The 13,398-nt window shown below is 36.0% G+C and overlaps 1 protein-coding gene across 1 annotated transcript; it reads left to right on the top strand.

Annotated features, from left to right (window-relative positions):
- The first annotated feature begins 1,296 nt into the window (after positions 1-1,296).
- Positions 1,297-7,986, top strand: LOC113225637 (lipopolysaccharide-induced tumor necrosis factor-alpha factor homolog). Its single transcript, XM_026458005.1, has 3 exons — positions 1,297-1,380; positions 4,002-4,236; positions 6,269-7,986. Exons 1-3 carry the CDS (start codon positions 1,374-1,376, stop codon positions 6,369-6,371), a joined length of 345 nt encoding a protein of 114 aa, XP_026313790.1. The 5' UTR covers positions 1,297-1,373; the 3' UTR covers positions 6,372-7,986.
- The last annotated feature ends 5,412 nt before the right edge of the window (positions 7,987-13,398 follow it).

Genomic DNA, 13,398 nt, shown 5'->3' with positions numbered 1-13,398 from the left:
CTGTTGTCGTTACAAATCTGGAAAGCTCTTTGGGAAAGGTTCTCGAGAATACTCGACTAGATATCTTTTGAACCGCTCTTAGTTTAGAGCCGTAACAAATACAATGATAAATTTTCTGACAGTAACTAGGGGAGAGCGGGGCTGAACGTTCCGATTTTCAAATAACTTGCAATTTTATACTGAAAATGAAGGGTTTGATTTTCTACATGTGGAAATGTTGAACAAATGTTAAGCGCTTTTTGTAATAGTATAGTCACTTCTACTAATATCTCAATAGTCTTTTTCATAGAGGCAAATTTTTGACAAATTTCGGAGCGGAACATTCAGCCCCGCTTTGGGGCGCGTTGTTCCGCCTTTGAGGCAAATTGTTCCGCCTAGATTATGACAGGATAACAAAGATTTTCTTAAATAAAACCACCTATTTTATAATTGTACGTATGTAATGTATATATTATGCACAACGAACTTAAAAAAATACAACTACATTCTTATTCATCAGTAATATTATTCATCGCTCATTTCTTCAACTGAATCACAGTTGAGACACACATAAGTGACTCTATCATCTTGCCTAAATATTTGACATGAGCCTGTTTGTAGTTTGGCATCCTTAAAACAAAGAAAAATGGTCATAAAAATTTTAAGTATGATTGCAGGTCAATTGGGGAAGTTGTTCCTAGGAACAACCAGCCCCTCGAGAGAGGAACTACAGCCCCAAATTACGTTTTTATACGAAAACTGACATACCGGCAAAGTAATAGACTCAATCAAAAAAATACTCAAACAATAACTTACTAATGTTAATACAATTTAGAAAAGTTACGTATGAATCGACGGATATTTTGACAGCTCCACGCACATCGTCGCCGGAGTTACTGAAATGGCTGCCGGCAAGACGCATCACCTGACGCTTTAACGATGCGCTACACATGTATTGCTACATATTTTCCTTGCAAAGCTATTGCTGTGAGAACAACTTACCCCGGGACTACCAGCCCCGGTCTCCATTACTCTATCTCTTAGATTAACTAGGCTTTTGTCGGAGTATCGAACAACCGCTTTGTTATCTGAAAAGAGTCAACTTTGACTTCTTTATACTACGTGCTTTTTACTTTCCTTTTGGTTCAATCGAAGTAACTTATTCACGGTTGTGGTCGTCCACGTTTCCCTACGATAAAGTTTGTAAGAACCGTACTTAAGAAAAAGGGAAAATTTAGCAGAAATTTTATAAACTAGCAACACTGTAGCTAACCGAAATCGTGTATTTCTTCGACAGTACCATTGGTGTAAAAGTCAAAAGTAACTTAACACACAAACGTAGTGACCGGTTGCAATATTTAAAAAACATTTTTTTTTTTAAATAAATAATCGAAATGACAGGTGAGTTTTCTATTGGATTTGATTTTTAACAGTGACTTTACTTATAATTGTGTATAAGGTGTGTAATATTTCCATTTTTACGTATCAATGTTTGTATTTATATCTAGCTATGTTGTCAAAGCTATACAAAAGGGCAAGGTTTTTTACAATTTTTTTCGAAAATTAGTCTTGAGTAATAACAAGTTCCTGAAAATAAACAGAGTACGCGTACAATATTAGTCATATAATAACTGCCACCGTGGCCGAACGGTTACCATACCGGACTGCCACGCAGAGGTCCCAGGTTCGATTCCCGGGTCGGGAGAAATATTTGTATGGCCTATATTTATTTCTCTCGTGAGTTTGGGTGTAATTTATGGTTGTATGTGTGTACATGGCACCCGCGACCAAGAGTTTCCCTGTTGCGGGGCTACATTGAGTATGTGCGTTATTAAAGAGAAATTCAGCAAAAAATAAGCGCTTTTTCAAATATTAATTTCCGATTCGTTATCAACATCCACCCATTTTATACGTCTTACTGGTGGGCATATTCCACCACGCTGGCCCAATGCGGGTTGGGGACTTTTTCATCAAAAAGCTCACGGTAAATTTCGAATTAAGTTTTGCACATAAATTCCGAGTAACTCAGAGATGCGAGGCTGGATTCGAACCCACACTGCTGGAGAAGCAGTATGTCAAACCATTACTCTACCACAGCTTTCGATTTAGACTTGAAGAATATAGTAAACAAGAAGAACTTCGTTGGCTAAAAAGTCTTTGAAAAAAACAAATACTGCTGGTTCATTCCGTGGCTTAGTTGGTATAGCGTCTGGCACGGTACGCAAGAGGACGTCGTTTCGAATCCGACCGGATCGAAGGATTTTTTTCTGAGTGTTCGATCTTTGTATTAATAATTATAACCAACTAGTGGAGTAATTTGACATAAAAAATAATTGAATATCAATTCATTAAAAATTTAAACTAACTAAATTTAAAAAATATGTACGAGAAGATTCCCAAAGTACAATCTCAAGTAGAAGTTAAGTATCATATAATTCGACACTTTAGAGTAGAAAGAGCGTAAAAGTCTAATTACAACGGCCCACCTTAGTTTTAAGCTGTTTAAGTTATACTGTGTTTGTTCTTGTTTGTGAGCATTAGAGTGTATATCTATCTATAATATAATCTACTAAAAACAGGAAAGAAATAACGCTATATGAACTGTATGCCATCTCTTTCTTTTTTGTTATTCCGAATCGTGCTATCGTAGTATAATGTTAAAGTACTTAACATTATTTACATTCGGAGAATTTTAACTGCCAAAACAAGAAAAGTATGTAATAATGAAATCTGTTAAAATTACGTTGTTTTTAATTATTTTTCCGCATTTTTATGAAGAAAACTAAATAAAACAAGCTGAGTCTTGATTGTCACGTTGTGAATTCGGAATTATAGTCTAGTGTCAACTGATAGTTTCGCCAAGGATATAGATGCCGCTGTCATAATTCTATGAAATAAACATCTCGTTTTTTTATTTACCGAGAAATTATTTCCTTTGTACTATTAAATAAAAAATAAATGAAATATTGAAGAGATATAAGTTCATCTTAACTTTTAATCATTACAAATCAATATTAAGACAATTGAGCTGAAAATAATATTATTTTATTGCATCCGTGTAACTATTTTAAGATTTCTAAATTTAATATTAAAGTCGCATCATAGTACGAACTGAGTGAATGAATAGTCACAAAGCTGCCAATAAAACATCATAGTTTTAACATTATAGTAAGCTTACTCTAAGCGCGTCATGGTACAAAAAGTCAATATAAGGTTAAAGTAGGTAATATTGTTTTAAGAAGTTTCGGTAGGCCCCCTGGACTATATACTATTAACATCATAAACAACAACTTTAGTTCCATGACAAAACAAAACAATAAATTTCCCAAAATTAACCTTTTAGTCTTTGTTATACTATATGCATTGACTTACAAATAAATGGACGACGGGTCTAATACAAAAACCACGAAAAAAATGTCCCAAGTCAACCTATTTAAACGTAGTGACATGTAAAGGAATATGAAAAAGATAAAACGTTGAATTTAAATTGTAATGTCATCGCAGTACTGTCTAATTCTGCTTGCTTCGCTGTCAGTCGAACAAACGAAGACTAAAACGTGAATGATGCTCTGTATACGATTTTAACGCTCTATAAGTTCGGACACTTTTTAGCGCGGACCTGACGTCCTTATAATTGTAAGACTATATGACACTTTTTAGATCTGTGTCCGACGACGATTCACAATTCACAAGCGCAGGCCACGCCGCGAGCGTAGCTAGGCTAAGGTTGTTTAGCTCACATCTGCAAGCAACCAACTATGCGACTTGGCTCGGTTGGCTTAGTTCGCGGTGTGAACAGATATATGGAAACATGCCGCGGCTATATGAGCTAAAGCTAACTTAGCTCCGCTCGCGGTGTGGCCTGCGCTACACTCGCGCTCCTGCGTTTTGTACAGAGCTATCTACGCGCCTGACGGTTATCAACACGCCTGTCCACAGCAGTTGCAGTGCTACTCAGAGCTTTAAAATACTAAGATCTGATTTGAGGTTGTTTTTCGTTCACAAATTAATACGAATTTCAGGAAAAACTGTTAACCCGCCATCATACGATGGCCCACCGCAGCCTTACCAGCAACATCAACAAGGGCCAGTGATTGTGGTCCAGGGTGCTGCACAGACAAACGTAGTTGGTCAAGCCGTGGGTCCGAAACCTGCAACTTTGACTTGTCCGTCTTGCGGAGAAAGCATTGTAACCAGAGTTAAACATATGCCCACAACAAAAACTCACTTGGTAGCATTCGGAATGTGTGTCTTCTGGTAAGTTAACTAAATTTACATTGTGACATTGTGCAGTCGACGCTCCAAGATACTTGATCCTCTAGCCGACTTTTTGGTTTCAAGAGCCTTGACAGAAAATTGTAAAGAAATTACAAACTAAAAAATTTATATTGAAAAAAATGTTGGAAGTTACTATTTTGCTAATTTTTGGGTCATATTCTAGAACTCTACTCAATGCTCAAGTCAGGACTTGAGTATGATTCAAAGCACTAGAAATCATACTCAAGTCCTTGCGATTAAGGTCGTATTTCCAGTGCTTGAAATCATACTCAAGTCTGCTCAAATCCTGACTTGAGCATTGAGTAGAGTTCTGGAATACGATCCTCAGTGTCGTTTGTAACTTTTTGTTCAATGGAGATTTGCTTCGATCGTGCTATCAAACTGTATATGTTAAATATACAGTTTTGTAGGACTATGTTTAGTTCACCAACCCTTAACTGACGACCGTGTATGAAAACATTGATGCGAAAATCTAATGTAAGTAGATGGGTAGTTCGTAGACTGTCCTGCTGTTGCACAACCAGATCTTGATTACTATATCATTGTTATATTATCCGATTTTCATAGTATACCAAATTATATATCTTCTACATTAGTTTTGATAATAGGGACCAACCCTATCGACGCTTAGGGTATACGAGAATGTCACTATAAGCTGTGCGCGCACAGGAACTTTATAAGTTCAGGTTCTGACCCCAGATCAGCCAGTGTACAGGGTTGTTACAGACCTCTGTCACTTGACATCATCCGGTTCTCGAGAGGCTAGTGCCTCAGATGAGCTGCCCCGGGTGCACGTACAGTATCCTCTCTATTTTATATATAGTCCAGATAGGTCCCGGAGCTGTAGGCACGCTGACTTCCGTTGTGCAATGCACAATTAGCGATTGCCACCGCTAAGCCTTCGACTATGAGTGAAGTTGATAGAACAGTGGAAATAATAGTTATTTTTGATACAAGTGCGGACAGTTAGTCACTATTCACGAGTCTCGAGGCATCTCGAGACAAGTGAAAATGACAAATCCGCATGTGTATCAAACAACTTTTTTAATACATTTGCGAAAAACCTACATTGAAAGTAAAATAAAACAGTATTTAAAAACAACCTCATTTTATTCCTTTGTCAATAACAAAATCAAATCGTAAAAAAGTTAATGAAAAAGGCGGGAATGTAAACGATGAAAAAAATTAGTACTTTTTTTGGCCGACTTTTTTCAATATGGCAACTGTTGCCAGTATTCAGCCACATTAAAATTACTATTTTATATTACTTTATTTTCTACATAATCGCTACTAAGGAGCATTTACTTCATAGGTGTAAAAATGCGGTCTCTCCATAGATATAGTATAGTAATGACGAATGACTTACGTCACAAAGCACATAAATATGAAATAAATATACAATCTCTTTAGTTCTATGTTTAAGACTTAAAACAACAGTAAATTAAAAAAAAAACTGGAAAAGTAAAAAGCACTAGTGCTAGAAATCCAACTTTCCGCACGATTTGTAGTGCGAAAAATACCACGTTTTGAGCAACTGTATTAAAAAATAAATGTTCATTTTATGACTGGAATTCCTATATTAATTGAGAACAGCTGTGATGACGATAAAGTTGTCATGTTGCTGTTTGTCAGCTGAATAGATATTCACCAAACATAGCTAAGTTTCATCTTCGTTAAATAAAAATAAATTAGTCCATCCGTGTAGTAGCTACGATGCTAAGGAGACACATACGGACACACAAATACACGTGACATTACAGGCACATCTAGTCAACTTATGTGTCAGGACGACAGGCGTAGTTGCAGTTCCCCTCAGACCTTTGCGATAAAAAAGCTCTGAGTGATATTGCAACTGCAATGGACACGCGTGTTGTTTACTACCAAGGGCATGACTTGTTTATGTCGTCACTTGATATTTAAAATAATAAAAGTTGTCTATTTAAATTATGAGAATGCCGTGGTAAGAAGTAACCCTGTAGGAAAGCGTATAATAATTTATCTCCTATTTCAGTTGCTGGTGCTGCCTTTGCATCCCATATTGCACGGATTCCTGCCAGAATGCAGACCACTACTGCCCTAATTGTGACGCGTTCATCGGAGTATATACCTCTTAGCTTGTTTTCATTTTGACAAGCATTTTATGCCCTACCTGCATTGACTTACAATTATACCTACCTGTCTATTACTTTCAGAAATCAAATTTGTCAGTGTTAAAGATATGTTATTTATTTATTTATTCTTAGGAAGGTTTACAGCATTCTTTAATATTAATTTATAAACTAAATGTAAACTTATAAGCCTATTAAAAACCTCCACATATGACAATCTATATACAAAACATATGTTAACACTAATTGCTAATCCTACATACGCATATGCATATACACTTTAGTTAATTTAGTTTAAGTCCAATAATAATATTAACGACATAAATATATACATATCCAACTATACTATTTAATACATACATATATTCCACATAATAAGATTTATATTATTATACCTACTTATAATTTGAGCATACCCACCCACCATATCTAAAATATTTACTAGTTATTGCCTTTTAAAATAATTCAAACCCACAGTTCTCTTTACAGACGCAGTGCTAGACGCAAATAAATCAAAGTCATTATCGGTGCTATACTTGTTAAAGGTTTTACAGCTACGTATCATGAATGTATTTTGCCTGTAATTTGTGCGGACATTCGGTAAGTGAAGCAGAGGGCGCTGCCGCAAAGCCAGTGCGTTAGCACAAAGACCAATCATGGACAGCAATTCCGGACAGTCAATTTAGTCACTACTCACATTGCGTTGACGCATATAAATTATACATGCCACATGGTGCGTATTCGGGCCAGGAGACGAAGCAGGGAGGTGTGCTGCGGTGCGTACGTAAGCGAGATGTTACTTTCCGATACCGCATTGCTCGTGTGGTACCCGGTGCGCGGAAATCATGGCGCCACGACGCGCAACGGACCGGCATCGGCAGCGCCCTTGTGGCATCACTCTTACTTGTGAATTCAAAACTCAGGATGTAGGTATTGATTTCAATGTAAATTTTTGCGTTGCATTATACGAGTAATAAATAACATTTGATGTATCTGGGTGTTAAGTAGGTATGTAATTTTATCGCGTTCATTTTCGCTTGTAATATCGTCATTGAAAATGTTAAGACTAAGTCCAATGCGAAATTTGTCTTCTCTGTATCATTAGAGACTAGGACTGGCATTCTTTCGTGGTTGCTAAAGAAAATATGCCTGGATCGTAACAAGTGGAGATAGCTTTCTTGCTCCGAAGCACGCGTGTTGGTCTCCGTAGTTACCGGTTTACAATCTGCTGTACTCCAACCTGAACTAAAAGTTTTGGTGCTTTTTCTTTGACGTACAGTCCACAAATGGAACTCCCTTCCACTGCACGTATATATTCCTTCTTACGATATGGGATCTTTCAAACAAGTCGTGAAGAGGCATCTTGTGGGCATGCAGGGTGAAGGTGGCTAGGATAGTGAATGTATAACACTACACTAGGTTCCTTAACGTTTTGATTCCACTTTCTATTTAACATCTGGTGCAGTGGAATCACCTGCCTGTGACGTATAAAAAAAAGCTGGTCAATTACCACTCCAATGAGAGGCGAATGTATTCATAATGATCTCAATAGCGATACCAATAGTGCCTTTGCCAACTGCCTTGTCATTTCAGTCTTAAATGAGTTAGAGCGGTTACACACGCCCACGATTTTAAGCAGCGATGCAAGCGCGCGACTGCATCGATACAAACGCGCAATGCATTGCTACAATTGGGATTTATAGGCGATTGCAACGATGCCATTGCGCGTTTGTATCAATGCAGTCGCGCGTTTGCGTCGATACAATCGCCTATAAATCGCAAGTGTAGCGATGAAATCGCGCGTTTAGTTCTTAGACAATCTTGTTCAGCTTTTTAAGGGATCATTCTCCTTTGGTAGTCATAACCCAAACGAAAAAGTTTTATACTCGCTCGTGATGTTAAATCCAAAATACATTACCCTAGAATATTTGCATTTTGTTAGCTATTATCAAGGTGGCGATGTATGTGGACATACGCGCCGCTAGATAATATATCAGCAAACATATAGCTCCGTCGTGTTTGCTTTAAAATGACATTTTTTGAGCAGGTATCATTACTAACATTAGTTAAAATAGCTACAATTCGTATTCTACCAATAAAACCAAGTGTGAAAGAAAAGTGTTTTATCACATGAAAGTAGTAGAAGTAGTTTGACCGACGTGAAACAAAATTTTGTTACTCTTCTATTTAAGAGTCGGTACTACCTTAGTTCGATCTCAAACTTTTCCCGTACTAATAAGGTTCATTTTGCTTGGTTCGAACGGCAGGGACACTGGTTTTATTTCATAATTTATTATTTTTTTCAAATAAAAGCCATTTCAAAGTGTAATATCGTATAGTATACGTGTTAGTTCAGTTGAAATATATATAAAAAATGTATATATAAAGCACCTCTTCAATACAATGGTTTTCATGTAAAATTTCGAGGTAAATTTGTTTTTTTTTCTATCGTGAAAATTTTTAGGTATCGTGTTTTCACACCGTGTGGTAAAATCGGTGTATATCCTCTATTTTGCTATATATTTTTTCCAAAGTCATTGATTCAACACTTTCATTGTTATGCGGATTCAACCCAAGCCATTTGAGATTGTATAGACTCTTAAGTACGGTCTTTAAACCCCTCTCATGAAAATCCATCAAGGGTGCGAATTGTAGTGACTTATTGTACTATGTATTATGTAAGTTATAAAGTAAACGCCATATTAGAAGTGTGGATTCTTTACATTGTTTTGTAATATCATATCGAGCCATGACCGCCAACTTAACGTACTTAAGTGATGTTTTTTTATACCTAACAACGTTTTTTATTGCAAATTTTATTTTGAACTATAACGGACAAGGACGCTTCGACATTTTCCCGCCAAAATAGATAGATGAATAGAAATTATAGCAAAAGTTAAGTTTATTGTTAGCTCAACCGTTTTTTTAAATATTTTAGTGTAACCAACAGAATTAATAATAAGAAATCATAACGTAAGTGACCCCACTTGTTATCGCAACCGACATGGTATCATGGCGACGCGTCATGTTTTTCGCCTATAGCATATTCATCTCTATTTTCCCATTAGTAAAGTATAAATTTGTGTTATGCACACGCGTGTCGACGCGCGACGCTTCGACTCTGCGCCAGTGTGAGTTGAACCTTAGTCGGCGGCAATGGCTCACGTTCTGAAAACTTGTAATTTTGCAGATGTGGCCTAATAAGGCCACACTAGTTAGTTAGGCACCTGCAATGCTATCTTCTTTGTTGTGTTTTAATTGGCACGACATTTCATTACAAGATAGGTAAACTTTCCTGACATTTCACTAATTCACCAATAATCCACATTTATCAAAGGTTTAGCGAGTAACATCGTAAGTCTTTATAACAACCTTTGTTTTATCATAAAATTTATTATCTTTATCAAATTATTATCATGCAACGTCATTAGTCATAGATACCTACTTCTACATAATTTTAATGGTTTTTAAGAAATTATTAAGTATTATTGCAGAACAGGGTTGACATTGAGGCCGTTTGAAAGACCGTTCTGATATTATGTTATGAAGAAACATATCTAATGTTATTTTACTTTTGACACTTGTGACAATCCAATGCCACATGTGGTCATACGCCTAAATTGTTTTTATTACATGAAAGTCTTGTATATGTCACAACCGTATTCTACAAAGCGCCGTGTTACATAACGGCTAGCCGGTTTGCAGTACGGCGCCGTTTTCTAACATGGCTATCTTGTGTTTGGCCGGATTGCAACTCGCCCTTAAAAAATACACCGCATTGGCGTTTAGAAACAGCCAAATACAGTCGCCAGTAGCGTCGCATTATCGTAACAACAAAAATAATCATCACATGATCACAATCCGGCTGAACACGAGGTAGCCGTATTAGAAAACAGCGCCGTATTGAAAACCGTAATGTAATGCAGCGCTTTATACAATGTGGCTTCGACATAATATATAAAATATGTAATACGAACTACGTGAAGAAAATTATGTATATGTGAAATTTTATAACTGTTATTTAAGTTATCGACTAATTTTGTTTGTAGAATCTTTAAACCCTCTCCTGAAAAGTTGTCATTTTGCTAAAGTGGCCTTATTACACCAAAGGTGCGAATTCTAGTGACTTTATTTATTATGCCATGTATTGTTATTACTTATAAAATAAAGGCCGTAATAGACGTATACACTGGACTTTATCTGTAAAATGTTTTGTAGCATCATGTAATGCCTTTGTGAAGCGATTGTCTTTCCAAAATTATTTAACTGCCTCCATAGCCGAACGGTTATCATGCCGGACTGCCTCGCAGAGGTCCCAGGTTCGATTCCCGGGCCTGGAGAAATATTTGTATGGCCTACATTTATTTCTGTCGTGAGTTTGGGTGTAATTTGTGGTTGTCTATGTGTGTGTCCATGGCACCCGCGACACAGGGTTTCCCTAGTGCGGAGCTATGTTGAGTGTGTGCGTTATTATTATTATTTATATAAAATATATATATTTTTTGTTTTGTTTTTGGTAGTCGCTCTAAAGTGCATACTGAGAAAGAACAATCGTGTTTTATTAACAATTTTCTTATATGTTTGAATAAATCCGATTTATCTGTACTTGTTTCACCCAACTAATTTATTAATTTGCGAATGAATGCTTCGTAATATGGGTAGCCCGCACTGTTCATGAAAATCTGTGCAATAAACGCCATCTAGTAGATTTGTTTGTTATCACTAGAAATAAGAGTAGCTGTGATAAATTGCAGCTTGTCAATGTAAAACAAATTAGTCGCGACATCTGGTGTAAACAATAGGTACTAAATACCCGACTAAGCTGACTAGCAATCCTCTTGACGTATTGGTTCATGGGCTACCGTGGCTTAATTGCCGTCAGTGTACGTTTTCATGTAGGGAGGCCGTAGGATCCCTTGCCGTACCATTTTTAGTAGCAGTAGACCTCCTTGTGAAAGAGTTCGTCCAGGGAAGTACTGCCACCTTACGTATTTCTAATGTGAACATTACTGCGTTCCGGTTTCGAAGGGTAACAGTGCTGGTGAAATGACAGGCGAATGGGACAGCGGCAGTGCCCCTCAGATCTTTGTGATTTAAAGCACCGAGTGTCATTTACCACCAGCCACACGACCTGTTCGTCCCGTGACTTAGTATTATTATAAACAAAAAAATAATATTGATGTGATATTGACGCATTTAGGATGTGTGTGTTGCGTGTGTTAGAAACATCATATTTGTGTCTACTAATTACTAGATTCTATTATAAAGATGTTAAACTTCTATGAAATTCAAAAGCATAATTTTAGTAAACCAAATTTATTTCCATTAGAGGGTAGTACAAAATTAGATGTACATACTAAACATTGTTTTCGAACTAATTTTAAAAACAAAATGAAAAGCAGTACTTTCAAAAACATGACTCAGTTTTAATTTATAAAGTTGGTACAAAACAATAATGTTTGTAATTTAGTTGTAGTAAAAAAATAATTTGAGAAACATAATAATTAAAGTAAAAGTAATAGCACTTCTAAAAAGATGGACTTAACGTACTAGTTAATATAGAATTAAGGCTGTACTAGTAAAAAGAAATTAATTTAAATGGACAAGTTAAAACAACAATTACTTATAAAGGATTGCAATACTAATCACACATTTAGGTACATAAACTATGCCAAAGCGTAGTAGCAATAATAAAACACAGACATTCCTGCAGAAATCCTTTGTAGCGCAACGCATAATGACGCACTACTCACTCTACTTATACGAAATTTATTTATTTATTTATTTGGGATAACAACAGCAATAATGATGGGTTACAAAAAATTAATTACATATTACAAAGCCAGTAACAGTTATCCTCGATTTATACATTAAAATAAAAACAGAGCACGGGGTGTCTATAAGCGTGATAAATAATTATACAGATTATATACATACATATAATTGTGAAACAAAATAAGTAAACTAAATACGTACACTTACATACAAACAATACTATACACAATAAAGCCTAATATTAATAAGTATTATACACTATACCCACATATGAATACAACTTAACACTAAATCATAAATACTTCTAACATTATAAAAATATCAAAATATAACTATAAAAGAAATGAATAAATAAATGAGCAAAATAAAATAAATTTAAGTGAACCTACGCATCGCGTTTGAAAATTAATTCTTTAATGTTTGACTGGAAAGAATGCTTTTTATCTACAAAGGGATCAACGTCACAGAAATATTTATTGTAACCAGTAACTAATCTTGTGAGCACAGAGTTCTTGCCGTGGTTTGTGCAGTGAAATGGTACATGAAAAAGAGACGTATGTCTGGTACGACGGGCAGGCACTCGAAAACTTATTTGCTGTAATAAATCTGGACAATCCAAACGACCATTGAGTACATCAAACAAAAGACCCATATCCAACAACTCACGACGCTCCTGGAGACTTAACAAATTGTATGTGCGACAGATATCAACGTAAGGTGAATGAAAATCGGTTAATCTACATTTATTATTCAAATGCTTTAGGAACCTCTTAAGAAATTATAATGTATGTTACAAATAATCTGTCTTCATTTGGTACTGTGAATGTTTTTGGCATCCCACTTCGCCGTACCGGTCATTTGAGAACAGTCCCTCGACGCATGGCACTTGCAGAGAAAAACCCGCGTGTCATCGGACCTACTTACTATGAGCGTTTACCCGCTACTCACAGACTTGAACCGTCTGACGAAATATTTGGGCGCCGGCTGAAAGACCTTTTCTTGAAAAATCCTATATACTCCGTAAAAGAATTTATGGACTTTAAATTGTAACGAATTCAGTATTTTCTATTTTTATTCTAATTTTTACCGCATTAACATACTCTTGTATGGTTGTTATCAACTTATGACGATCCTTGATGGAGAATGATATTTGATATGTATAATTTAATGACAACAATATTATATAATGAATTGTTAATTTTCTAATTATTGTGTGCTTTTCTTATAATTTTCCTTTTTGTCTGACGATCTCAATATA

This window comes from Hyposmocoma kahamanoa, unplaced genomic scaffold, assembly GCF_003589595.1.
Source record: "Hyposmocoma kahamanoa isolate Upper Pololo Valley unplaced genomic scaffold, ASM358959v1 169, whole genome shotgun sequence".
NCBI lineage: Eukaryota > Metazoa > Arthropoda > Insecta > Lepidoptera > Cosmopterigidae > Hyposmocoma > Hyposmocoma kahamanoa.
This window is presented reverse-complemented; position numbering and strand designations above follow the sequence as displayed.